General features: G+C 39.2%; 1 protein-coding gene across 1 annotated transcript; it reads left to right on the top strand.

Annotated features, from left to right (window-relative positions):
- Positions 1 to 548: 548 nt before the first annotated feature.
- Positions 549 to 22,330, top strand: LOC122560968 (deleted in malignant brain tumors 1 protein-like). The gene is made up of 10 exons (XM_043712209.1): positions 549 to 626; positions 2,170 to 2,196; positions 6,142 to 6,286; positions 9,975 to 10,183; positions 13,185 to 13,332; positions 14,842 to 15,050; positions 17,744 to 17,919; positions 18,398 to 18,798; positions 21,503 to 21,774; positions 21,923 to 22,330. The coding sequence occupies exons 1-10, from the start codon at positions 617 to 619 to the stop codon at positions 22,072 to 22,074; spliced, it is 1,749 nt and encodes a 582-aa protein (XP_043568144.1). The 5' UTR covers positions 549 to 616; the 3' UTR covers positions 22,075 to 22,330.
- The last annotated feature ends 4,952 nt before the right edge of the window (positions 22,331 to 27,282 follow it).

The following is a 27,282-nucleotide window of genomic DNA, read 5'->3' as shown; positions in this document are numbered from 1 at the left end:
AGGGATGGGCAATAAAAGCTGACATAGTCAGCAACACCCATGCTGTGAACACATTTTTAAAAAAATGTAAACAGGCAGGGTGTTTATCAATGAAATGTAAAAGTTTGGGGAGAAGCAAGGAGGAGTGTCAGAGTAGAATGCTAGAAATTCTTTGCAGAGAAAGCAATGTAATGTACATGTGCACATTGTTGACTTACTATTTTATTCAATGGGAAACAAAAATTATTTGTCATTTGCTGCCTTTTCAATGGATTACCTGGACGCAGTGAATATTAAATGACCGTCAAGATTCCTTTACTGTTATGTGCTCAGCCCCACCAGAATTTCTGATTCTTGGCATGCTCCCCCTCCCCTCCCTGCCAGTGTCTCCCCGCGTCCCCCCAACCCCGGCCACCCTCTGCATCTAGTCACAGAACCTCAAAGAAGACTCTTAATCAGTATGTTTGTAACATCTTTGTTGGGAAAATAATTTCAGATGTAACTTACCATTTACTGTATGACAGGATACGGCTCATGCAGATACAGCTGCGGAGGAAATTCTTCAGGTTGTTCCTGTGATTACAACTGTTGGTATAATGGCAACTGTTGCTTTGATTTCTGCGACCACTGCTCTTACATGGGTAATGGTAAGTAAACTTTTAAAACACTGATGCTGGCATTTCTATGCTTGTTCAAATTCAAAAATGAAATGAGTTAGACCTTTCACAGTTAGATCAAATTATTTGGCCTAGTCGATCTTCCGCAATGAGACTTAGTAAAGGAGAAGACGCATGAAGAATGCCTTATGAAGATGAGAGCAGAGACTTAGGAAAATAAGGCACAATGGCACAGGGTTAGTACCAGGGACCAGGGTTCGATTCCAGCCTTGGGTGACTGTGTGTTGGCACAGTCTCCCTGTATCTATTTGAGTTTCTCTCGATTACTCCAGTTTCCTCCCACGAAGATGTGCAGGCTAGGTGGATTGGCCATGCTAAATGTGGGGATATGGGGATAGTGTGGTGCTGGAAAAGCACAGTAGGTCAGGCAGCATCCGAGGAGCAGGAGAATCGACATTTTGGGGATAAGCCTTTCATCAGGAATGAGGCTTGTGGGCTGGGGGGCTGAGATATGGGGAAAGTAGCTGAGAATGCAATAGGTACTGAGAGATAAATGGGAGGGGGGTAGGGTAGAGGATTGGGTTTGGGTGGGATGCTCTTCAGAGGGTCAGTGCAGACACTATGGGTCATATGACTTCTTTCTGTCGGGATTACCAAAACTGAGCAGCTGAATAAACATTAAGACAAGGGCAAAGTTGAGGTAATGATAACCAGGTTTGGTTACGTGTAACCTGGAGAATGGACGATATTGGATGATTCACCAATTATGTTCAAATGTATTGTTGTACAATGTGGGAGGTCAGCTGCAAAAGTTAAAAGTATCTCAATGAGGCTGAGGGCAGGAGCACATTTTTTTAAGAGTGAGGGGAGCTGTACATCTGTTCCTGGAATTGATGTCAAGAGTGAACAAGTTCACAAGATCAATATCAACAGCCAAAGGTTTCCGCAGGCTAAAATAATGGGATCGGTGCCATAGGTGAATGCTGTCCCAGAATCAACACCAGAATTTACAATGCTTCTGGGATGGACTGCAAAACTATGGCTGTTCCTGGGATTGAAGGGTGGAACAAAATTCTCATGAAGTTAAGGTCAAAGGTCAAAGTGTTCCAGAGCTCAATGCTCAGTCAAGTTGTTTTGGAGGTCAGGTTCGGAATCAAGATTTTTGTCATACCCAAGCCAAGAATGACAGTATCCCTGGGGAAGGTACCACCTGTTAAAAGGTACTTGGGGATGAATGCTGGAGAAAACCTGTTTCTACTGGCAGTTAGGGAATTACTAGGGTCAATGATAGGTGCAATTGTGGTTCATGTGGAAGCTTTCAGAGTAAAGGTGTTCTTGGAATTGAGGTCAAGAGAGAAGTGGTTTTCAAGGGCTGTCCAAGCAGTTCCCCTGAGGAGCTGAAATGGATAGAGGGTGATACGCAGTGCAATTTGTTTTACAGTTACTGTATGTCTTCCTGCCTATAAGGCAAGTTTGAAAAATTACTCTTAGTTCCTGGTTAGTCAAATACATGTTAACTTGGATTTGAATTTCTGAGATACTAACCTACTGTTTTTAATTCTGTTATTCATAGGATACTGTTATACCACTACATCTAGCCGTAAGTAAAATTTCAATGCATTTGCTGTTTAGTAGCTTGCAACCCAGAGTGAATACGTCAATGTTGTTGTTTTCCAAAATTCACTTAATAGACCAGAATAGGGGCATAAATCGACAAATAAATCATATTTAGTATTGATTAGATCTTTAAATATTTAAATGCCATCATAATAAGTAGAGAAAACATTGTTGAATATTGAGACACCAGGTAGAGTGTTATATCAGCTACCTTTGACAATCGATAGTATTATCATCACTCATCCCCATCCAAATAAAATGAACAATCTAAGCAGCACCAGTAACGACTCCATGGGATCAGCCTCAATAACATGGTGTCATTCAGACCATGTCAGAGCCAGTTATTCTGTAGCAAGTGGATTCCCTCCTGACTCCCCAAAGCCTTAATCATTCAGTCAGAAACACAAGTCGAGGACAGATTGAAGATTCTCCACTTTCCTTGTTGGTTGCTGTTGCAAAAACATGCAAGGACATTGATATCACCCAGAACTCAAAACCTAGTTGATTGGCAGCCCATCTATCAGTTCAAATATTAAAACCATCCATCATGGGTGTCCCATTGCTGCAGTGTGTGCTATGCGTAGGAAGCGCTGTAGCAACTTCAGAAGTCCTTTTGACAGCGCCAGTCAAAGCTGCAACATCCACTGCCAACAAGAAGAATAGCAGTTGGATCTTGGGAATATCACCATCTCCAAACTGCCCTCAAAGTCTCACATCTTTTCAATATGTCATCATTCATCCATTATGACTGGATCAAAATCCTGAAACTGTTGACTTGACCGAAGTATAGGAATATTTTTACTATATGGACTGCAGCAGTTCAATGAGGGGTCCCGCAATATATCCTCAAGTGTATTTAGAAGGATCAATAAATGCTAGCCTATATGGTGATATCCATATCATGATAAAGGGGTAAAATAATAAATTATGCCCCATACTGTAGCAAAGCATATAAACATTGGGACATTTTAGATAAATTCACTCAAATGCTGCTTTGTATAAGAGAATTCAAAAATCAAGAAAGAGTTAAATAATTGGATCATTGTTTGTAGTTGAAGAGAATTTACAGGGTAATAGAACTGTTTATAATTATGAGAAGTTTTCAGATTCTTTCATAGGATGTGTGCATCACTGGCAATGCCAGCTCATCCTTAATTGCTCTGGAGTAGGCGGTGGTGACTCATTGACTGGAGCTGCTGCAGTCTATTTGGCGCGGTAAACCCAGAATGCTATTAGGAAGGCAGTTTCTGGAGTTTTAACTCATGACAGTGAGGAAATTGTAACAAGTTCTATGTCAGGATGGTTTGTAGCCTTGTGGGAAACTTGCAATATGGTGGTGTTCCCATCCATCTGCGGACCTTGTCTTTCTCGATGAATGCAATAGGGCAAATGGAAACACACTGTTCAAAGTTGTTCACTGATTTAAAGTGAGGGCAATAGATACAAAATAAAATATATGATATTAAGAATGACACGATGGGTGCCATTTTCAATCACAGGGTATTGAGTAGGTACAAATCATTTCCTGGGTCAGTGATTAAGTAGAAGCTATATCAGTATTCAAGATTAGATGGAGTAAGTAGAAAAAGGGTTGACGAAATATGTAAATAAAAGGCTAATATGAATGCAGTTAATTACTTAATTGGTGGGCAAAAGTTGTCATGGTTTTATTGGGGCTAAGAGCCTATTTTCATGTTGCAGTTTCAATGTATTGTATCTGTTCTACTTGTCACAACTTTTTAATTATTTGTTTATGGTTAACCAACACATATCCCCCATTTCATCTTTGCTTTAATCTTTTGAACCCTAGCATCATTTTAAATATCCCTGCCTGCACTGCTCCCTGGGAAGAGAGTTTCATAGACTCACTGCCCTCTGAGGGAAAATTATCCTCATCTGACTTAAATAGACAACTGATTAATTTTACACTGTGTACCTCATTCTAGTCTCCCTCACAAAGGAAATCACTCTGTCAAGTCCCATTGAGAACTTATATGTTTCAGTAAGATCACCTCTCACTCTTCTCACCTTAAATGGATACCACCAGTTCTCATAAGACAGACCTTGCATTCCAAGTATTAATTGAGTAAACTTTCTATGTACTGCTTCTAATGCATTTGTATCCTTTGTTACGTCAGCCTAAAACTCCAGATGTGATTGACTTTTGCTTCAATATCTCCATTCCAAACAGAATGGCAGGATCTCTCAATCTGTGCACACTATTACTTCTGCTTGGATAAAATTACTTCCTGCTATTTTGCCACGTTGTCACTCTACATATGAGCCCAAACTGTTGCTGAGTTACTCAACAATGGAGCCACTATTGTCAATAACTTGATATGATTGAGAAATGAAAACTTGACAGTTACAGGGAAAGATAGATATCCAAGTTCACAAGCTGGAAACTGTGCAAACACAACTGGAGAATTGTCTTTACAATGCAGAAACCGAATGGTGTGCAGTGCAGCAGCAAAAGAAAACAATTCACTGAAGTATAGGCACAGTAGATTAAATTTGAGTAGAAATGCCACACGGCTGCATGTTTCAATTCTTCTACACATTAACATTCACACCTAAAGATTACAAAACTTTATGAACCTTTTTATGCAAGAGGACAACAAAGTATACACATTGATATTTGGAATACTTTCTGTAGGTTTATATAAACATTTTTTGTTGATTATGAATTATTATATTAACAATTATGTTATCAATTGTGTTATCTGGTTTTAGCCAAAGCAATGGTAGAGTATTATTGGGCTCAGTATCCAGATGACCTTGGGCTTTAATGTAGAGGTGTGATCAAGCTTTTCCCTGGCTGCCACTAGTAATGCTTGGCACGGAAATCTGGTGAAATCAGAATCCTGCTCAGCTATTAGTTATCCCGTGAATATTCACTGTCAAGAGTCAAGGCAGGTCGACAGTGACACGAGAATCTAACTAGATGGCGCCTGGTAACAAGCAGCAGAGATTACCAGGAAAAAAAGATTACCCACAATCATATTCACTAGAAATGGAACTGGACCAGTTCTAAAACTACTGTGGCTACAAGAGCAGGTCAAAGGCTATGAATTGAGTGGTGAGTAACTCCTCTTCTGAATTTGCAAAGTTTGTCCACCATCTTCAAGGCTCAACCCATGATTGTGACAGAATTTTTTCCACTTGCCTGGATGTGTGTAGCTCCAGCAAGAGACACCATCACAGAAACAGCAGCCCTCTTGAGTACAACTCAATCCGCACCTTAAACATTCATTCCATCCACATCTGACAGAAAGTGGCAACAAGTAGGCGCCATCTATGGGACAGTGCAGCAACTCCATTAACTGTACCATCCAAACCCACAATATCTACCATTTGTAAGGAGAAGGGCAGCATTTACAAGGGAGCACCATCACCTGTGTGTTCTCTTCTAAGCCACATACCATTTTGAATTATTTAAGTATCGCTGTTCCTTCAGTATCACCAGGTCAAAATCCTGTAATGCTCTTCCTCAAAAGCACTGCAGGTGTGCCTAAGGATTGCTGTGGATCAAAAATGAAGCTCGCCATCACTTTCTCAATGGTAATTAGGACTGGGCAATAAATGATGGCCTAACCAATAATGCCACATCTATTGAAAGAATGGTTTGTGACAAGTTGAATCACCAACCTGATCTGAAGTAATAAAACTGAAAGAACTGCAGATGCTGTAAATCAGAAACAAAAGCAGAAATTGCTGGAAAAGCTCAGCAGATCTGGCAGCATCTGTGGATGGAAATCAGAGTTAATGTTTCAGGTTGAGTGACCCTTCCTCAAAACCTGAGGTGTGAAGTAATGCCTACCTAGATGTTTTATGTTCAGGAAAATTAGTGAATACTTTTGGAAAAGAAAGAAGAAAAGAATAGATTGTTCTTTTGCCATGTGCTGATCTATTTCCTTTCTGGCGATAGCTAATTGTGGAGGGTACCTGGATGCTCCAAATGGGACAATCAGTAGTCCCAATTATCCATTCAACTATCCAAACAATGCAGCATGTATTTGGTACATAAGGAGGTACATAAACCAAAGAATACAGCTGGTATTCACTGACATACAGTAAGTAAAATTGTTTCCACTTTTATATGTTATGCTGAATATTGACAGAAGTATTGGTATCAATTAATCATTGCTGATTCACTTAAATTGCAACAATACTCTAGGGGGAAATCAATAATTTTATGTTGAGTGCCAAGTATTTTTGGTCTCCAGAAGATATAATGAAATTGAAATATACCCTTCAGAGAGTCAGCAAGGAGCTATTCTCCCTGTTGTCAACAAGAAACAATGTATGGGATCTTATAGGGGTCTGAGGGAGAATCAAACAACAAGTGCTGTGAGGCTCACCTTGATGTCAAGATCATTTTGTTCCATGTTTTATGCTTTTCACAACCAGGCCTGACAAGTTTCTCACTCAGAAGTGTCACAATGCCAATTAATGATCACTATTGCCAGTTAAACACCCTTATTAATGTCACAACTCACCACATTATTATTCAGCCTTCCATTTTACTAGTCTCGCCAAACAAGCTCAACATCAAGTAAACCCAACAAGCAAACCAGAGTAAGCACCTTGCCAATTCAGCTCCAAAAGATCTTTATGTTGAAAAACAGATACCAACATCTCAGGAAATGCTTAATGGCAAATGACCACACACACCCACACTACAGACATTAGCATCTAACATGTGCCATCCTCTTAAGTCCTCTCATGACAGACCTCTTATCTACCTAAAGGATGCTCATGCATTTCATTGTTGCACCTCTGGCAGCATTGGCAAGTGTTATTGTTATGCTGGAGCTAGGTCACTCAGGGACATACACCCAGACTGATTGGAACAGATTACATCTCTTGGCTCTCTGCTCACAGTCACAGTTTTCTCTCAGTTTCAGCCTACCTGGATGCTCATACTATCCTTTTCTTGCATTGCCTTTACTTACATATCCATGCTTTACCCTCTCAAACAGAGATACCAGACTTATATTACTGCTATGTCACCTTGCTGTTTACTGCAGACACAAAACCAGGAAGCCTGTTATACTGGTCAGCAAGCCTCAGTCAAGGCAAGGGAAATAGCCTTTGCTTGTGTATGCTGGAACAGTAAGGCAAAGATGATCTCCAACACCAGTTTAAGTCCTGCTTGAGGTCGTCAGTCAGAATCCACTTGTCCATAAGGCGTAAGGAGCTGAATGATGGGGAAGTTATCACCCATCTTGATTCTTTTGCTTATCGTGGACATTTTGCATCCTAGAATTGGAAAGGCTATGTGAGCCTTATTATGTGAGATAAAAGTGGATTGCATAGCTATCGCTTGTGCAGGTAGGGACCTGTCCCACACGATTGAGTGGACAGTGCCGAGGGAATGTAGGATTTGGTCTGTTGGGGGTTGAATAGTGTGTGTGTGAGAGTGTGTGAGGGAAAGAAATGTTGGATTATGAGCCCTAGCGGGAGGTGAGTACTCTTGCAGAGTGAGTTTGAGATATTGAATAGAAGACGGCAGCACTTACTCTGGTGGTATAGAGAAGGATGTTTACCTTCTTCTGATAGTGATGTGCATTCCTCCAAATGGTTCTAACTTGGGTGACAACTCGTGCCAGTCTGACATGGTCTGGTATTTCGGCCTCCACCGCTGGTGCTGGGGGAGGTGGAAGACCTGCCTGTGAATTACTCCCTCTGGCCGGACTTCCAAATCAATGTCCATAAAGTGGGACACCATCAGCCCCCAGGCTACCAGGTGTGGTGTAAATGTCAGGAACAGTGCAGGGACCAAAAAAATCCCACATGACTTACTGAAGCACCAGATCAGAATTCTTTCCTGCCTAGCTGGAGTTTAATTGAATAGAAATCAGCATTTCACTGTGAGGAAACTTATTAATGTTACCTAGTAACAATTGTCAGAGAATCTGTTCAACGTGATAAGGACCAATCAGACTTCACAAGAAAAGGCCAAAAAATCTTAATGAGATAAATACAATAATAAAATCATAGCAGAAGGATCGGTAGACAAACCATACTTTGAGTATGTGATAAATATAAATTACTGAAATGAAAACAGAAATAAAAGTTCAGAAAGTATGACAGGGAGTGCAGAGACAAATATAATGTTAATTTAAATCAGTTTGTCATTCCTCTGAGGAGACCAGAAGTATGGGATATTTCCATCATTTTCTGTTTTTAGTATAAATGAATGGAACAAGAAAGATAATCGAGTGTATACAACAAAGGATTGTTTATTTGTGGAAATTAGACGATCAAAAGATTTGACTGTTAATCATTAATTGAAAATATTCCATCAATGTGAAGTCACTATCTACAATGGCAAGCAAATATTAAGACACATCTCAAAGACATTTTATGACAAGTCAAAACAGGTTTTCTTCCCACTTTGTATCATAGACAGTGTTCCATTGTATAGAAGCCAGAGAGGAACAGTAGGACTTAAGCTTAGAATTTCCTCTAGAGTCTCCCCATTTTGCTCTGTATCTGTAATGGAAAAATTATATGCTCAGCCTGTCCAATGTTTCTGCTATATTTTCCCCTGAAGTTGCAGAGTTCCTGTCATGCATTCTACACTTCAACAAGAACTAACAGAAACAAACCAGGTCTTTCCATGAATATATCAAAGAGTTTATACTCAGGATGTAAGGAAGCTGTTTAATTTTGAATTGGGAGCACAATTCTGGTCTTCTCCCTATCGGAAAGACGTTGTGAAACTTGAAAGGATTCAGAAAAGATTTACAAGGATGTTGCCAGGGTTATGTGGTTGAGGCTGGTACAATTGCAACATTTAAGAGGCATTTGGATGGGTATGTGAATAGGAAGGGTTTGGAGAGATATGGGCCAGGTGCTGGCAGGTAGGACTAGATTGGGTTGGGATAGCTGGTCGGCATGGACAGGTTGGACCAAAGGGTCTGTTTCCATGCTGTACATCTCTATGACTCTATAACTGCTGAAGATGTGTTCGGAATTATTATGTGTGGGAATAAAGCAATCACAATAGAGCAACAAAATTGGAACTAGATAGATTCTCAATTACATGTTTGACAGTATTGAAAGGTTAGAAAAGAATTTAAATTATATTTTTTAAAGAATTTTCCAAAATAAATCACAAATCACATTAAGTCTGTTGAAAGAAAGGAATAAGATGCATTATATGCATGCAAGTGATGACTCAGAAAAACCTTCTTACCTCATCACATGTTCCTGGATTCACATCTTGCTCCAGGACTTGAAGATAAAAATCAAGACTGATGTTCAGGTGTGAGAGGAACCTCTTCAATGTCAGTCATGCTGTCTGGTGAATGAACATGAAACTGAGGTCTTGTCTGCCTGCCTCGGTAGATGTAGAAAGTTCTATGCCACTATTTCAAAAGAGAGTAGAGTTTTTTCTGCATTCAACGTAGTGAAAATAGATTACCATGTTGCTTTTTGTGGGATTTTACTGTCTGTACTCTATCTACAATGTTTCCAACATTACAACAAGGTCTACAATTCATAAGTATTTCATTGACTTTGAAGTGTTTTGAGATGCCTGCTAGTCATGAAATGTGCTTTATAATTCAAGTCTTTCCTTTTATATGCCCAGTATTTTCTGATGTTCTTTGCTTAAACCCCAAAATGCCTTCTAATTGCACTGGTACAAGAGGGGGTATCTATAAAAAGTAAGATTCACAAAGTAAGTTGAGTAACAATAATCAATAAATTGCTGCCACATTAAATTTCAAACTCTGTTCATTCTCGTTACAGGTTGGAAGTTACTTCAAGTTGCTCATTTGATTATATTGAAATTTTTGATGGATCATCTACACATAGTGATTTGCTTTCAAAAATTTGTCAAGGATCAAATCTGAGATTTGCATCATCATCCAATAGTATGACAATTTATTTTAGAACTGACTCCAGTGTTACTAGAAGTGGGTTTTCAGCATACTATTACACTGTACCAGACAGCGATGGTAAGTTTTTTTGATAATTCTTATCTCCAAATACCAGAACTGTACTCCAAATCCAGAAGAAATGTTGAGAAATTAGGAATTGATGTGTTTTAAACATTGAAATTCCAATTTGAAAAGCTTTGTTGGTATATTTAAATAGAAAAGAAGACAAAAAGTCAGATTAAAATTAAGTAACCATGCAGATGTAAAAGTAATCTTGAAGTTGTGCACCCATTATAAAGGTTGCCCCAGTTTATTTCCATTGCGTTCTATCACATTCTCGTTACAGGTTGGAAGTTACTTCAAGTGGTGGAGGCTGGTACAATTGCAACATTTAAAAGGCATTTGGATGGGTATATGAATAGGAAGGGTTTGGAGAGATATGGGCCAGGTGCTGGCAGGTAGGACTAGATTGGGTTGGGATAGCTGGTCGGCATGGACAGGTAGTAACAAGTTGTGAATCTGCCACCTATTTTAAAATAGGTTATCATCACATTTTTTTTCTTTTTCAAAGAACAAAGAACAGCAAAGCACAAGAACAGGCCCTTCAGCCTACCAAGCCTGTATAACACATGATGCCTTTCTAAACTAAATTATAATTGGAATGCTCCCTGTAACCAGCAATTCAGAATCAAAAAAAAACTTTATTTTGTTCAGTACTATATGGTAGAATAGAAATTTGGCTCCACCAAACATTCCCCAAAAACAAAGCCATACTAAAAGGAATTTAGTTGCCGTTTGGGTTTTGCTCTTAGCTAAGGCCATGGTAGGTGTGTTGTTGGCCTTAGAGTTTAGATAGACTAGGGAGGCTAATGAAGATAACTTCCCAGTAGCTGTCATCAGTATTTATTGAGAATGGGCATCTGATGAAATCTGAAACATGCTCAGCTGTGATGCCTCAACAGTTCACTCATAACCATTCATGGCGAAGGAAATCAACAATAATTTGAACCCGGTACAAGATGGTACCTGGTATTTGTTCAACATTATGGTAACAAGGAATGATTAGATTTGAGTTGAAACTTTATTGCTGGAACAGCACAGCAGGTCAGGCAGCATCCAGGGATCACTCATAACCATTCATGGCGAAGGAAATCAACAATAATTTGAACCCGGTACAAGATGGTACCTGGTATTTGTTCAACATTATGGTAACAAGGAATGATTAGATTTGAGTTGAAACTTTATTGCTGGAACAGCACAGCAGGTCAGGCAGCATCCAGGGAACAGGGGATTCGACGTTTCGGGCACAGGCCCTTCTTCAGGAATGAGCAGAGAGTGTTCAGCAGGAGAAGATAAAAGGTAGGGAGGAGGGACTTGGAGGAGGGGCGTTGGAAATGTGATAGGTGGAAAGCGTAGAAGGATGGGTTAGTAAATTTACAAATGACTCTAAGGTCGGTCGAGCTGTGGACAGTGCTGAAGGATATTGCTGCTTACAGAGGGACATAGATAAGCTGCAGAGTTGGGCTGAAAGGTGGCAAATGGAGTTTAATGCAGAAAAGTGTGAGGTGATTCATTTTGGAAGAAGTAACAGTAATACAGAGTACTGGGGTAATGGTAAGGTTCTTGCAGTGTGGATGAGCAGAAAGATCTCCGTGTCCATGTACATAGATCCCTGAAAGTTGCCACCCAGGTTAATAGGATTGTTAAGAAGGCATATGAACCATGGGGTTATGTTGCAGCTGTAGGAAACTATGGTGTGGCCGCACTTGGAGTATTGCGTACAGTTCTGGTTACCACATTATAGGAAGGATGTGTAAGTTTTGGAAAAGATGCAGAGGAGATTTATGAGGATATTGTCTGGTATGGAAGGAAGGTCTTCTGAGGAAAGACTGAGTGACCTGAGGCTGTTTTCGTTAGAAGGAAGAGGTTGAGAGGTGACTTAATAGAGATGTGAAAGATGATCAGAGGATTAGATAGTGTTAGCAGAGAGAGACGTTTTCCTCGGATAGTGATGGCTAGCATGAGAGGACATAGCTTTAAATTGAGCGGTGATAGATATAGGACAGATGTCAGAGGGGTAGTTTCTTTACTCAGAGAGTAGTAATGGCGTGAAACTCCCTGCCTGCAACTGTAGTAGACTCACCGACTTTAATGTCTTTTTAAATGGCCATTGGATAAACATATGGATGATAATGCAACAATGCAGGTTAGTTCAGCTTCAGGCTGGTTTCACAGGTCAGCACAACATTGAGGGTCAGAGAGCCTGGACTGTGCTGTAATGTTCTGTGTTCTTTGAAAGCAAGATAATATTTCGAGTCTGGCGATTCTTCATCAGAACTGTTAACAGCTCAGGAAAGGTGGTAATATATTGAAGTGACGTTTGTGGGAAGGGGTTGGTCTTGCACAAGGTGACTTACTTGCCGATTTACTTCCTCCAACCTCAGTATCCAAGGCCTCAGGCACACCTTCCAGGTGAAGCAGCAGCTTACCTGCACTTCTCTCAACTCATTTATTTCATTCACTGCTCAGAATGTGGTCTCCTGTATATCGGGGGAGATGAAACACAGATTTGATGACCGCTTTGCTGAACACCTACACTCTGTCTGTAAAACATGACCCAGAGTTTCCCACTGCCTCCACTTCAACACACCACTGTGTTCCTACACCAACATTTCTGTCCCAGATCTGTTGCAGTGTTCCTTAACGCAAGTTCAAAGAACAACACTTCATTTTCCACTTGGGGATACTGAACACTCTCTGCTCATTCCTGAAGAAGGGCCTGTGCCCGAAACGTCGAATCTCCTGTTCCCTGGATGCTGCCTGACCTGCTGTGCTGTTCCAGCAATAAAGTTTCAACTTTGATCTCCAGCATCTGCAGACCTCACTTTCTCCTCGATGATTAGATTTGAGAAATATTATGCAGGGAGAAAGATAAATCATCATTAGATTTGATAGTAGAGAAGGCTCAGGAATGTGTGTGAACATTTTCTAATGCTGAAGAAAATTGATAAAAACTTTTGGCAGGGGTAAAAATCAGTGTATTGCCATGTATTCTAGTACATTTTCTTATTGTTAATAGATGGATCATGTGGAGGCTATCTTGAAGCTGCATATGGGTCTTTTACAAGTCCCAATTACCCATACTTTTACGAAAATAATGAACAATGCATTTGGTATATAAGAGGGGATAGCGACCAAAGAATAAAGCTGAAATTCACCTATGTTGAGTAAGTAAATATGTTTTCACTCTCATATTTTAATGTGGGTGACAAGTGGAGTATTTTCTGTCAATTAACGATTGTTGAATTGTGGAAGACCCCACACATCCCTCTCTCAAACCCTTCTCCCTCCTGCCATCCAGCAGAATATACCAGAGCATTCAGTCTCTCATGGCCACACTGTGCAACAGTTTCTTCCCCCAAGCCATCAGGCTCCTTAAAACTGTATGATTGGACTCTTTTCCATCTGAAATCTTTGCACAACTTTGAGTTGCTGCTAGAACAATGTCTAATAATTATCATTTTTCTATTACACTGTAATTTGCATGTTTTGCACTTCTTATGCACATTATGCTGCACTTTGTATGATCATGTAGTTTGTATTTGTCCATGTAGCACCTTGGTCCTGGAGGAACACTGTCTCGTTTTTTACTGTATCAGTTGTATATGGTAGAAATGACAAATAAAATTACTCTCTCTTGCTCTCTGATGGATTCACACAACTTGCATCCAATAATTTGCTACTGAGTGTTAAGAATTCCTGGCCCCAAAGAAATATTTTTAAACTGAATTATACCCTTTCAAAAAACAGCAAAGGGCTTTCTCACTTTTGTCAACAAGAAACAACACATGATTAACTGAAACATATCAGAAATCATTCCTCCCTGGCTGGTGCTCAGTTGAATAGAGATTAGCATTTTATTGTTAGAAAATTTACTGATGTGATCCAGTAACAAGTGTTAGGGAGTCTGGAAGCATTCAAAGTGATATAGATCAATTAGTCAGACATCAAAGGGAAAGGTAAACACATTTTCTGAAATAAAAATAGTTCATGAAATAAAAATAGACAACAAAGGGATTGTTGGACAAATCTTAACTTAGATCAATATAGTTAAATATCAGAGAATGAGTTACAAATATTGTAGTGCTAATATCCATTGCTGAATATGGATATTCAGCAATGGATATTAGCACTACAATATTTTTAATTATATGTGTGATAATCTTGAGAAGTTGAAAGATACTGTTAATATGACTATTTTAGAGTGTTTGTTCATGAAAATCACAAAGCACACCAGTGCTGTTGAAAGAATGGACTATTTTGATTGAGATTATTAGCCAAGACTCAGTTGATAGTACTTTTGTCAGTAAATTGCAAGGTTCTGGGTTCATGTCCTAGGATTTGAGTGCCAGAACCAAGGCTGAGGCTCCAATGTGAGAGGAAACCCTGCACCATTTCAGATAGTGTCCTACAGATAAGTTTTATAAATAAGGCCCTGTCTACCTACGATGTGGGTGAAAAAGATTCCATTGCATTATTTCCAAAAGATAGGAGAGTACTCCCCACTAATATGGATAGGCAGCAAGACCCATATTCCACAAAGGCATTTTAAAATTCTCATGCTCTTTCTTTAGGTCCTGAAATTCCCTTGAATGTGCTTATCTATGCGAGTATACTTTAAATTGCTTTATTTATTAAGTAAGTTCATTTTCAATCTCTGATTACCCTCTTTACAGCCTGGAAGTTTCATCAACTTGCTCATACGATTATATTGCAATATATGATGGACCATCAACAAATTCCGTTTTGCTTTCAAAATTCTGCAGTGGGTCAGATAAGACATTTACATCCACATCCAACAGTATGACAGTTTATTTTAGAACTGATTCCAGTGTTACTAGACGTGGGTTTTCAGCAAGCTACTACGTTCTACCAAATGATGGGGGTGAGCCTTGTTATACTTCTTGTGTCAAAATTGCAATGTAATTTAAGAAATGTGGTGAAATTATGAATTGATACATCTTATTTGAATTCCAATTCGAAATTCTTTTCAATACTTTTAACAATAAATGAGGCCAAAAAAGTCAGAGAAAGATTTTCAATTTACCGCTTAGGTATAAAGTTGAAGTTGTGCACCCATGATAGAAATTGCTTAATATTCACTTCCATGGATTCCAGTTCCAATGCCTGCATCAATTCAGTGGCAGCAAGTTGTGAATCTATCTCTTTTCAAAGAAGCTATCATCACAATTTGGCTTTTCATGGAAAAATTCCAGAGTTTCTCTTGATTTACCAAGAGAGCTAGTTTAAAAAGACCCAAAAGTTTAATCTTTCATCATAGTATAAACTTTAATTTCTGGGAACATTCTAGAAAATTCTAGAAGTTTCATACAACCTGTTTCATTTTCAATAGACCTCAGGGTGAATACTTTTAGTAATTTGTCTATTTATATCAGATCCATTTTGTTCCAGACCACATTGATACATTTACTTCCTGGGCAGTTTGTAACTTTATTTTACTTCCACACCTATTACCACACATTTACCTAGGCTCAAATTCCTTTGTCAATCGCATTTTGCAAGTCTATTGACATCTTTTTAGATTAGATTAGATTAGATTACTTACAGTGTGGAAACAGCCCCTTCGGCCCAACAAGTCCACACCGACCCGCCGAAGCGCAACCCACCCAGACCCATGCCCCTACATTTACCGCTTCACCTAACACTACAGGCAATTTAGCCTTGCCAATTCACCTAACTTGCACATTTTTGGACTGTGGGAGGAAACCGGAGCACCCGGAGGAAACCCACGCAGACACGGGGAGAATGTGCAAACTCCACACAGTCGCCTGAGGCGGAAAATGAACCTGGGTCTCTGGCGCTGTGAGGCAGCAGTGCTAACCACTGTGCCACCGTGCCACCCACTAATAGTTCTTCTTATAGTTTGTTGCAGGTCTTTCTTGTATTAATGCTTCTATCTTTATGTTTAATTATACTCCAATTTGAATTGTAATTCTGACTCCTGAATCCAAGTTGTTTACCTGAATTTTGATAAACAGCATTTGCAGCACAATTCTTTCTGAAGCCGCACTTACCACCATTTATCAATCAAATAACTATGTTGAATTGCTACTTTCTATTTAATTGTTTGTTGCCAGTTTGTTGTTCATTCTGATACTTCCCTGACCCCACATCTTTTCATTTTAGTCATGAGTTTTTATGCAGAACCTTTTTGAAACTGAACAGCACTTACAGAAAAAGACTGTTTGTAGCCGAAAGCAGAGAATGAACTGCACTCTTGCACATGTCCATTTCACAGACAGAATATCAATTAAAATAAGAATGCAGAAATATAACTGTATTTGATAGAAGCATTAACTTGTAACATGCCTGACACAGTGCAATTTCTGTCAGGTGCTCTCTTTATAGTCATTTCCCAATATCAAGGCCAAGTTGTGAAGCTTCTTCCCTGGTGATCCCTCCGTGATTGATTGCCATTTGAAGCTGGTATTCTGGATTTTAAATATTGGTGACATATCCACCTACTTCTTACAGCGATAAGCATTACTAACAGTAGTTTACTAGTCAAACCCAAGAACACCCTTAGAACCTTTAAAACTGATGTGAGAATGGGTGTTGTGGGGTGGAAACACTGCTGTGGGCAAAATAATTGGAAGCAACATGGTGGGGAGTATTGATCAAGACTATTGTGTTCTCCAGAGACCTATAACACTCAAAGATATCTGAAATCCACTGACTAGTTCGAAGGATCACACAAGACTTTTGCAGGATGTCACTTTTGAAACTTTTACTGAAACACAGCCTAAATCAACAATGACTAAACATTATTTGTTATGCAGTTAATATGCCATAACCACAAAAAGTTACTTAAGAGCACACCATCAAAAGCCTTACGTCACATCTATAATTTACACTGCACTCACTGCAGAATTGTAGTCTTCATAGGTACCATTTTGAAGTTACTCCATGCAGCCAACAACTAGTTTGCCGAGTTATAGTATCCAGTGTGCAATGAAAGTCACTCCCCTCAGTCTTCTAAGAATTCTTGGACTGACCAGCAGCAACATCTACTCTGGTTATTCATTCTTTCAGCCATGCCAAGACAAATCCTCTGGTGTCCTTAAATCTTCACCCATTTATTCAACTGGAGAACATGTTCTCATTCACATTCTGTCTGGTTGCTAACAGAGAACTCTATATCTCTTTCCTCTTCATAGCTAATGCAGTTTGTCTCTTTCACTGAGATTCTCTTACTGTCCATGCGTTCTCCAGGTAAGTTTATGTAGAGCAAAGCAAGCTTCTCTTTTGTATTCATATATGAAATCTGGCAATTGGGTCTCAATCAGGCTAGGCCTGGAATTGCTGCTCAAGGCAAACAGGTCACATACGCTTATTATCAGACAGAACCAGTAGCAAGTCCCATATCCTTTTTCATTGTTCCAGTTTACCTTGAATTAACAAGAATTAAAACTTAACAATTCTATAAAATCTTGCAATTGTAAAAGAGAAATTCATTAAAATTATACATTCCTATATTGAGGTTCACACAGATTTTTGATCTTTCAAACAGATTTATTTGTAATGCATAAGATTGATCAGATTCTGATCTTTTTCCAGATTTGTTAACTTGTTCATCAGATTATATGGAAGCAAAAATTAGTAGGTCTTACCTCAACCTCCTGGGTTTCAATGAACATAATCTTTATCTGAATGATCAAAACTGCAGACCGATAATAACAGCCAGTGATGTGATCTTCAAAATACCACTTGATAGATGTGGTACAGGATGGCAGGTAAGGAAAACAGTAGTAGGAGGGCTGGATTCATTAAATACATGTTATTATTCTTTTATATCCCATGATGGCATAATTGTAGAAATGTTCAAGGTGAACCCTCCCACACTTTTAGCTAATACAATATTGCCCTTGTTTAAATACTTTCAAACATAATAGACAATATTTTGATGCTCAAATTATATACACCTGTGGATTCACCTAACCACTCTGTTTTCTGATACTTGATGAGTTGTTTGCCATTGTGTTGGATAACTTCAGAACCTCTGGTACAACTTGATATTAAAGCTTCCTCAATAATGGCCTCCCACCTATGTTTTTAAAAACCTCTTCCAGCAGTTTCATTTTCTGCAGTTGTAAATTTGTCATTTTTTTAACTTTGAAAATACATTATTTCAGTCATCGTTACCTTCTACTCTGTGTCAAATATTTAATCTTAGAAATAAATCAAATTTTAAGATGCATTCTATATTTACAGGAAAACAATGGCAGTATCACATATTTCAACACCATCCGATCTTCACCATCTGACTCAGTTATAACTCGTGAAACAAACCTTCAGTTCAATATTGGATGTGAAATGCAACAAGATACAATGTCTAAAATAATGTATGTGACTAATGAAAACACAACTGGTGACATCATGGATAATATCACAGAATATGGCATGTTTAACATCAGCATGAGATTCTATGAGTCTTCGTCATTTATGAGGCCAGTGCTAGAATCACCTTACTATGTGGATCTCAGGCAGAACCTGTATGTGCAGGTTGACCTCCACAGTTTAGACCAGTACCTTGTTGTATTTGTGGACACCTGCACTGCATCACCGTATAACTTTGACTGGACTTCAAAGGCCTATGATCTAATAAAAAATGGGTAAGAAGTGCTAATTACCGTATCAAAATTCCAAGAAATATTCCTGACTAACTGAAATATCTTGAAATCCAGAATAACCGTAACATTTTATGTGCTATTTTGTCTGATTCATGTATCATAAAAACAAGTTTGTTTCAAATTGAATCTTTCTCAAACAGCATTTGCATTAACACTTCAATGTGTGAACAAGCTTTCTTGTTGGTGTACGCTCAGAACAAAGTTTAAAATATACTCTATTTTCCCTTTCTTGCTTTACATCTAATGGATTGTAAGTGTAAACTGTAAAAAGCCATGAAATGATTCTTAGTTTAACCCCAAATTACCTTTTAAAGTTTCCTTTACACTTGGCTCTTTACATTATGGATTCCAAACAGTTCACTGACTGAAACTGCTCTGATTTAAGTATTCAAGGTTCTTTTATTCCTCTTAATGTCTTCTACATTCAACATTGTATGTTGATGAAACCAAACTTTTTTTTCCATCCATATTCCACTGACTGCATCTTGCTCTGCAGCCAGTGTTCAGATTTGAGTGATGGGTCCTTCAGAGGATTAACAGCCAGAGCACCACAGCTAGTACAGCTGTACAGGCGAGCAGGAGGAAGATTGGGAAAGCAATATGTGATACAAATTAAATTGTTAAGGATTTTTTCTGTCAATATGGTGAAGTAGATATAGGAGGTGAATAACAGATGTTAGATTGATAATACGTTTAAAAACTAGGTTAAATATAGAAAAATCAGAAGGGATCTGTAAAAATAAATAAGATCAACAAGGAAAAAGTATGAGAACAGAATGGCAGCTAACATAGAAAGAAATGCAAGAGTTTTTATAGGCATACTGTGTCCAGTTCTGGTCGCCCTACTATAGGAAAGATACAGAGGCTTTGGAGAGGATGCAAAGAAGGTTTCCAGGATGCTGCCTGGACTGGAGGGCTTGCCTTGTGAAGAAAGGTTGAATAAGCTTGGACTTTTTTCTGTGGAGAGAAAGAGGAAGAGAGGAGTGGAATAATAAGTGGAATAGATAGAGTCAATAGCCAGAGACTTTCCCCAGGGCAGTATTGACTGGTACGAGGAGACATAGTTTGAAGATATTAGGAGGAAGTTATAAAGGAGACATCAGAGGTAGGTTCTTTACGCAGAGAGTTGTGAATGCATGGAATGCATTACCAGCTGTGGTGGTGGAAGCAGAGTCATTGGGGACATTTAAGCGACTGCTAGACATGCACATAGATAGCAGTGAGTTGAGGGGTGCGTAAGTTAAGTTACTATATTTTACATTAGGATTAAACCTCGGCACAACATTGTGGGCCAAAGGGCCTGATCTGTGCTGTACTTTTCTATGTTCTATGTTCTATAAATTGTAGGAGCTTAGTAAAAAGTGGAATACAGCTGATTAGGAACCAAAATGGATTTGTCCATGTCTGAGGTGTTGAATGTGTATTTAACATCTTTTACCAAGGAAGAGGATGCTACCAAAATTGTAGTCAAATAGGAATTAGTTGAGGTTCTGGAAAAGCTAAAAACTGATAAACAGGATATATTAGAAAGATCGGCTGTACTTAAAGTGAATATGTCTTCAAGACCAGATGGGATTCATCTTAGAATGCTAATAGAAGTAAAGACAGAACTTGGGAGGCAATGAACAGTGTCTTCTATTCCTCCTAGGATGGAGGGATCATGCTCCATCATTCCTGGCAGCAGCAGTGCCAGATCTCAGTAGTGTACATGACCAGGAGTACAGAAAGAAACCTGAAGAGGATCCGCCTTGAAAAGTTAAGGCCTGGGGTTTTTGGACAGCAAAGAATTGTGGAGACCAGGGAAAGGTGAAGGAGGGAGAATTCTGGCCAGCAGGTGGTAGAGAAGGAAGGGGGTTAACATCTTGGGAGTGGGAGCACAATATGCACAGGAACCTCAAATGATGTGTCCCCCTTTCCTTCCCAGTTTTATGTCACGTCAGCCATTGCAAACAACTCCCACTCTGACCTAATTACGCATAACTATGCCAAGTGTATTTTGGAAAAGCGCAGCAGGTCAGGCAGCATCCAGGGAACAGGAGAATCGACGTTTTGGGCATAAGCCCTCCTTCCTGAAGAAGGGCTTATGCCCGAAACGTCGATTCTCCTGTTCCCTGGATGCTGCCTGACCTGCTGCACTTTTCCAGCAACACATTTCCAGCTCTGATCTCCAGCATCTGCAGACCTCACTTTCTCCTCAAAGATTTCAACCTACTGCGAATCCTCTTACAAGGATGCCTTCCTTGAAGAAGCTCTCTTCCTCCCTCTACAAAGATTCCTGAAGAAGGGCTTATGCCCGAAACGTCGATTCTCCTGTTCCCTGGATGCTGCCTGACCTGCTGCGCTTTTCCAGCAACACATTTCCAGCTCTGATCTCCAGCATCTGCAGACCTCACTTTCTCCTCAAGTGTATTTTGGTATAGGTAACATACTATTTAGGTCAATAGACTTGTTAACAAGTTTAAATGATCTTTAATTATTTGTTTAAATGTGGTGGGTAGACTGCTGATTTCAGATCCCATTCATCTAACACATTGAGTGCGAGCTCATAACTGATGGCAAGGTAGTGTTTGCATGTGCATTGGCTGAATACATACCCAGCTGTATTTTACCAATGTATTTCTATTTTCATTGAAACTTTAGTTTGGACTGGGATTTTGTGTTCTAAAATTAATGTTTTTTTTTACAGGTGTGTTAAGGATGGGACTTATGGGAATTATCCTTCACCAACTAATAACGTTGCGCGATTCAAGTTCAGTGCCTTTAAATTCCTCAACCTTCATCCTTCAGTCTACCTGCAGTGTAAAGTTGTGGTCTGTAAAGCTTATGATTATTCCTCTCGGTGTTACCGTGGATGCATGCCTCGACAAAAAAGGGCCCTAAGTTCCTCAAAGGGGAGCACTGATGTTCTAATAGGACCTATTGAACTGAAAAAAGATCTAAAACATTATAAAGCGGAAGGTGAGTCAATCAAGTTATTTGCTAATTACATCACCAAAAGAAGGGATAAATTAGAAACTTCATATTCCAGAATGTGCAGTAATAGTCATCATTTTGTAGCTGTCATAACTGATACAGTCAAAAATAAATGGTTTTGAATTTTTTTCAGGATTTGAAGAAGTAAATGAAGCTGTGGAGACAAGTACCGAATCGAGTTTGCCATTTGTTCTGTCTTTGATAGCTCTGGTTGTAGCTGTTTCAGTTTTGGTTGTCACTGTTCTAAAATACAAGAAGCAACAAAGGCACTATGGTTGTGAGTAGCTGGGAGACAATGTTCTAAGCATAGCCACTCACCAAATGGAAAAGTACATGCAATTCAGCTCCGAAAGGATCCTATCAATCAATAATCACAATGAACGAGTTAAATGTTGCTTCCCATTCCACCTTGGACTTATTGCATGGATGAAATTCAAGAGCTCATTAAATGAAGGAATTAATTTGAATGCAGTAGTTGAATTTATTTGTTCAATTGTTTCTGTTATCTTCAGATATTTTGCAAAAGAAATGTGTTGCCTATAATCAGTAGCAAAACAATAAAATGTTTTCTTCTGCTTGATACAGTTGTACTTTATTCAGGTTTTGCAAGATGGTAACTAACCTGTAAAGGAAACAAAATCACGAGCACCAAATGTGGTGTACTGTTCACCGGACAGTTTGCCATCCAAACCGCTGTCTTTCCATCAGTCAATTAATATCACTCCATACAGAAAGTAGGAATACTTAATAAAATGTAACATATGTCTGGTGAATACCAATCCATCCCAAACTAAAATGGAGCATCAGAACACAATAAAGAGTCTCAAAAAAATTGAACAGCCAGAAATGGCGAGATTTGTGCAAATAGGGTGACTAAATTTGAGTGCTAACCAGGAATGTGGGAGTACAAAACTTAGGGAAAACTGTTCCAGTTTGTTTAGCCTGACAAACATTCTTAAAGTCTGTTCTTCATCAAACCCTTATGTTTTTTTTGGCAAAATTAACTCTTAACCAAATAGATGGAAAACCATTATCACTTTCTATCGCTCTGAATCCTATACAGTCCCTCTATCTTGGAGACTAATTTGTTCTACGTCCCTCCGGCTGTTCATAATAAACAGAAATAACCTTACTCAATCAGCCCATGCTTGCAAAACTCAGTACATGTTGCCCGACACTCGATATGATTCCACAATTGGACAGCACTGGCTGAACAAACTTGATTGTGTTAATAATTATGCAAACAAACAACTTAGTATTTTTAAAGTTAAAAATCACACAACACCAGTATTTTCAACTGTGCTTACTATGTGGTTCATGTAAGCTTCGAAGAAGCGACATATATTTATATGCAAGGACCTGTCATGTGAGCATATGGATATTCTCTGCAACCAAAAGGAATATATCCAGACCTAGTTCCTAATTTTTAATCAAACAAAGCACAGTGAGCATTGAATTCCTGGTGCCTTCTCCATCGCAACACCTAACCTAATCAGAATTGACTTACCAACCAATTAGTACCTCTTGCACTAAAAATTGTTGGTCCCTTTGAAATATTCTTGCATCTGCCCTGATGACTGCATGGTAAAAAGCTTTAATGGCATGCCTCATTATTAGCAATATTTAATCGTGTTACAGTAGCAGATGACACATTATTTTTCTTTCCCCAAAATGACAAAGCATATGAAAAAAGGAAATCCACCCTTTCATCTAAATTTCTCTTCAATATCTTTTGTGATAACTCTGGAATCCTTTTTAATAAGCAGAACACATAGATTGAATCTTTCATCACATTAACAGTTCTTTGGTTATTTTGAGATATGTTAAATATATTTGGGTTCACCTATAATTTTTCAAGCAAACTGGAAACCTCACAGCCTCTTAGACTCAACATTGAGTTCAATAACTTTAGACCCTGATGATACCTTTCCATGCTTTGTTGCCATCCCCCCACATGATCCAGTTATGACATGGATTGCTTTTAGCACAGTCAACCTATTCTCAGGCCTATTGTCACACTGCATGGGGTTGCTTTCAGCATAGCCTATTCATTGTCTCCTACTCTCAGTTATCACGATCATTTATTCAGCTTCTCTTCAGGGCAGACCTACTATCAATAATTCCCTCATTTACATATCCCTTTCATATCTCTGTTTGTCTGGGTTCCATCTCCACCTATCCACTCTCAACTTTCCTAATCCCATCCCCAACATCATCTTCAACATAAGTACCATGTTTTTCCTGGCTGCAATTAGTTCTGATGAATAGTCACCAGACATGAAATGTTGACTTTGCTTTCTACCCGTAGATGCTATCAGACCTGTTGAGTTTCACCAGCAATTTCTGTTTTTGTTCCAGCATCTGTAGTTTTTTGTTTTATTCTTGTATAGGCTGCTCTCTTGTCAGCTTCAGAATATACTGTAGTAAGAAACTGTCCTGAAAACATTCTATGAATCCTTCATCGAGGCTAATTTTACCCACTTGATTTATCCAGACAATATGTTGGTTAAATCTCCCAGGATTAAGGAGTGGCATTTCCGACCAGTCCTCATTATTTCTCCCTCTGTAGTTATTGCTCGGGGATCTACATACCGTTTCCATGAATGACTTCTTGTCTTTATTATTGCTCATTTCTATCCACATCTCATTTTCCTGAAGTTGAGTTATCCAGCTCTATTGTGTTAATACCATTAACAAACAGAATCAATCCTCTAACCTTTTCCTACTTTCCTCTTATTCCTAATTGCCTTGTAGACTTCAAGGTTCAGATCCCATCCATGTCATAATGCACCATTGTCTCTGTGGTGGTTACCAGATTGTATTATTCATTTCTATTTGCACTCTCATTTTATCTGGTTTGCTGCAAGTGCTCTGTGTATTCAGATACATAACCTTTAGTTTCATCCTTTAAATTTTTTTGTAAATTCTAGTCTTATTTGTTCATTGACCCTTGGATTCATAAGCTCTATCTCTTCTGTCATAGTCTGTTTATCGTTTACTATATTAATACCTTGCTGTTTGGCCTTGACTCTACTCTTCCATTTACCACATCTTCCCAAAGTTGATCCCTTGCTCCACTACTCAGTTTTTAATCCTATCTACTTCCCTCATTATGCAGTTCACAAAACCATCAGCCTCAGAATGGTTCAGATGTAGTCTGTCCCATTGGTACAGATCCCTCTTTCCCTGATGTTATTGCCAGGACCCCACAAACCAGAACCCAATATTCTCACTTCAATCGTTGAGCCATGCATTTATCTCTTTAATCTGATTTGTCCCATATCAATTTGCATGTAGCTCAAGTAAGAATGCAGAAGTTATGACCTTTGAGGTTCTGCTTCTTAACTTGGAACCCAGCTTGGAACCTCCTTCTTTGTTCTGTCTATGTCATTGGTACCCTAATGTACTACAATTACTGGGTAATCCCTCTCAAACTGCACATTCCTTTCCAGTGCTGAACTGATGGCCTGAACCCTGACAATGGACAGCAAAACAGCCAACTGGATTCATGCTTTTTGCTGTAGAGAATGGTGTCAATCCCCCTCACTGAACTGTCCCAGACAACCACAAAGTGAAAGTGCCCTATTCTTTTCTTACTCTCCTGGGTTGAATGGCTTCCTGTACCATGATTAGAGACTAAAAAAAAATGTAGATGCTGGAATCCAAGGTACACAAGCAGGAGGCTGGGAAAACATAGCAAGCCAGGCAACGTCAAGAGGTGGAGAAGTCAACATTTCGTGTGTAATGCTTCTTCAGGACTGGGGTTGGGTGTAAGAGGAGCTGCAGATAAAGTGGGTGGGTGCGGTGAGGTGTGGTAAGTATAGGTGAATACAGGTAGAGTTTTCAACCTGAGTGGTCAATGAAAGGGATGAATCTGATTGGTAGCTGCAAGGGTCCCAATGCTATGATCAGGACCCTTGCAGCCTCATCCACTCTGCAGCCCTGGATCTCATCATGACAAGCTGAAAGACTCTCAAATCTGATGGATAATTGCAAAGTTTGAGACTCCTGTGTTCTATACTCTTGGTCTCCTTACATGGCCAATTCACAATCCTACTCACCTGTCCCTGAACACTGACGAAATTAGATGACCCAACTCTAGGAGGTGTGATAGCCTCATCGTGCAAAAATAATCCAGGTTACTGTTGCCCAGTATAATGCTGTTGGTTACTTGTTGTGGATCAAAATGACATCCAGGAACTCTCATCTGCTACTCTGTGGCACATCATCTCTTCTATCATCCATTAAGATATTCACTCTATTATGATGCTCTATATATATTTAATTAAGAGGAGAAAGTGAGCACTGCAGATGCTGGAGATCACAGTTGAAAAGTGTGGCTCTGGCAAAGCACAGCAGGTCAGGCAGCATCCAAGAAGCAGGCGAGTCAATGTTAAAATTAGGAAAGATTTTAACCACTTATCAGAGATTCACCAAACAGCTAACTCTGTTTGCAAGAATAGAGCAAGAACTAATTCCAACCAGCTCTACTCTACCTCTATCTCTAACTGCCTATTTCAGAGTTCTGCGCCTCTGAGCCACGTCACTGCACATGCTAAGAATAGAAAAGTTGAAGGTGAGCACATTTTATTTCACCAATACACAGTCTTGAAACTCTGGATAAAAACTGTGAGTGTCATGATAACTCAATCTTTTATCACACTTTGCCCACAAGTTGCTTTTTTACTGTCTGTAGTTCCCAGATCTAATAAAAACAAGGCTCAATGTCTGATATCAAAGGCATGCAGATTTCTAAGCCATGTAAGAGTCTGAGCCATTTTAATGGCCATAGGTTTTGTCAAAGAGAAGGGATTTTAAGGAACGTTTAACGGAAGAAGGAGTTGGACAGGACTGAAGATTAGGGATGTAGTTTTGGAGTGTAGCACCAGCATCCTGGTCACTATTAGAAATGTAAAAAATAAGAACAGGAGGAAACCTTTCGATCTTCAATCCTGCTCTGCTACTCAATATGATCATGGCTGACTATCTAATTCAGTATCATTTCCTGCATTCTCTTTGTACCCTCTGATCCTGTTAGCCCAATGAACTACATCTAACTTCTTGGAAACATACAATGTGTTTGTCTCAATTGCTTTCTGTGGCAGAGAATTCCACAGGCTCACCACTCTTTAGGTGAAGAAATTTCTCCCCATGTTAGCTCTAAATGGTCTACCTACGTCTGCAGTATCTCATTAGTCATTGTCTGCCAGTCAGAAAAAAAGACTTGCTTACTACCACTCCTTGTTTTCTGTATGTCAACCATTTCTTTAAACGGGTCAATACACAAGCCCCAATTCCGTGCTCAAAATGTGTTGCTGGAAAAGGAGCAGGAGAATCGATGTTTCGGGCATGAGCCCTTCTTCAGGAATAATTCTGTGCTCTACAGTTTTATATGCTAATCGCTTATCTCTTACAAAGACAATGCAAATTGTTCATCCAAGTTACCTAAAATAAACTGGACAATAGGAATGTGTTAGGTAACACGTTATTTAT

This window comes from Chiloscyllium plagiosum, chromosome 22 (assembly GCF_004010195.1).
Source record: "Chiloscyllium plagiosum isolate BGI_BamShark_2017 chromosome 22, ASM401019v2, whole genome shotgun sequence".
NCBI classification, from domain to species: Eukaryota; Metazoa; Chordata; class Chondrichthyes; order Orectolobiformes; family Hemiscylliidae; genus Chiloscyllium; species Chiloscyllium plagiosum.
The sequence above is the reverse complement of the archived record's forward strand: the minus strand, read 5'-3'. Positions and strand labels throughout refer to the sequence as shown.

Coding starts and splice junctions, on each gene's coding strand:
- LOC122560968 (XM_043712209.1), top strand. Junction 6,287..9,974: donor CTGGTATTCACTGACATACA/GTAAGTAAAATT, acceptor TTCTCGTTACAG/GTTGGAAGTTACTTCAAGTT. Junction 18,799..21,502: donor TATGATCTAATAAAAAATGG/GTAAGAAGTGCT, acceptor TTTTTTTTACAG/GTGTGTTAAGGATGGGACTT.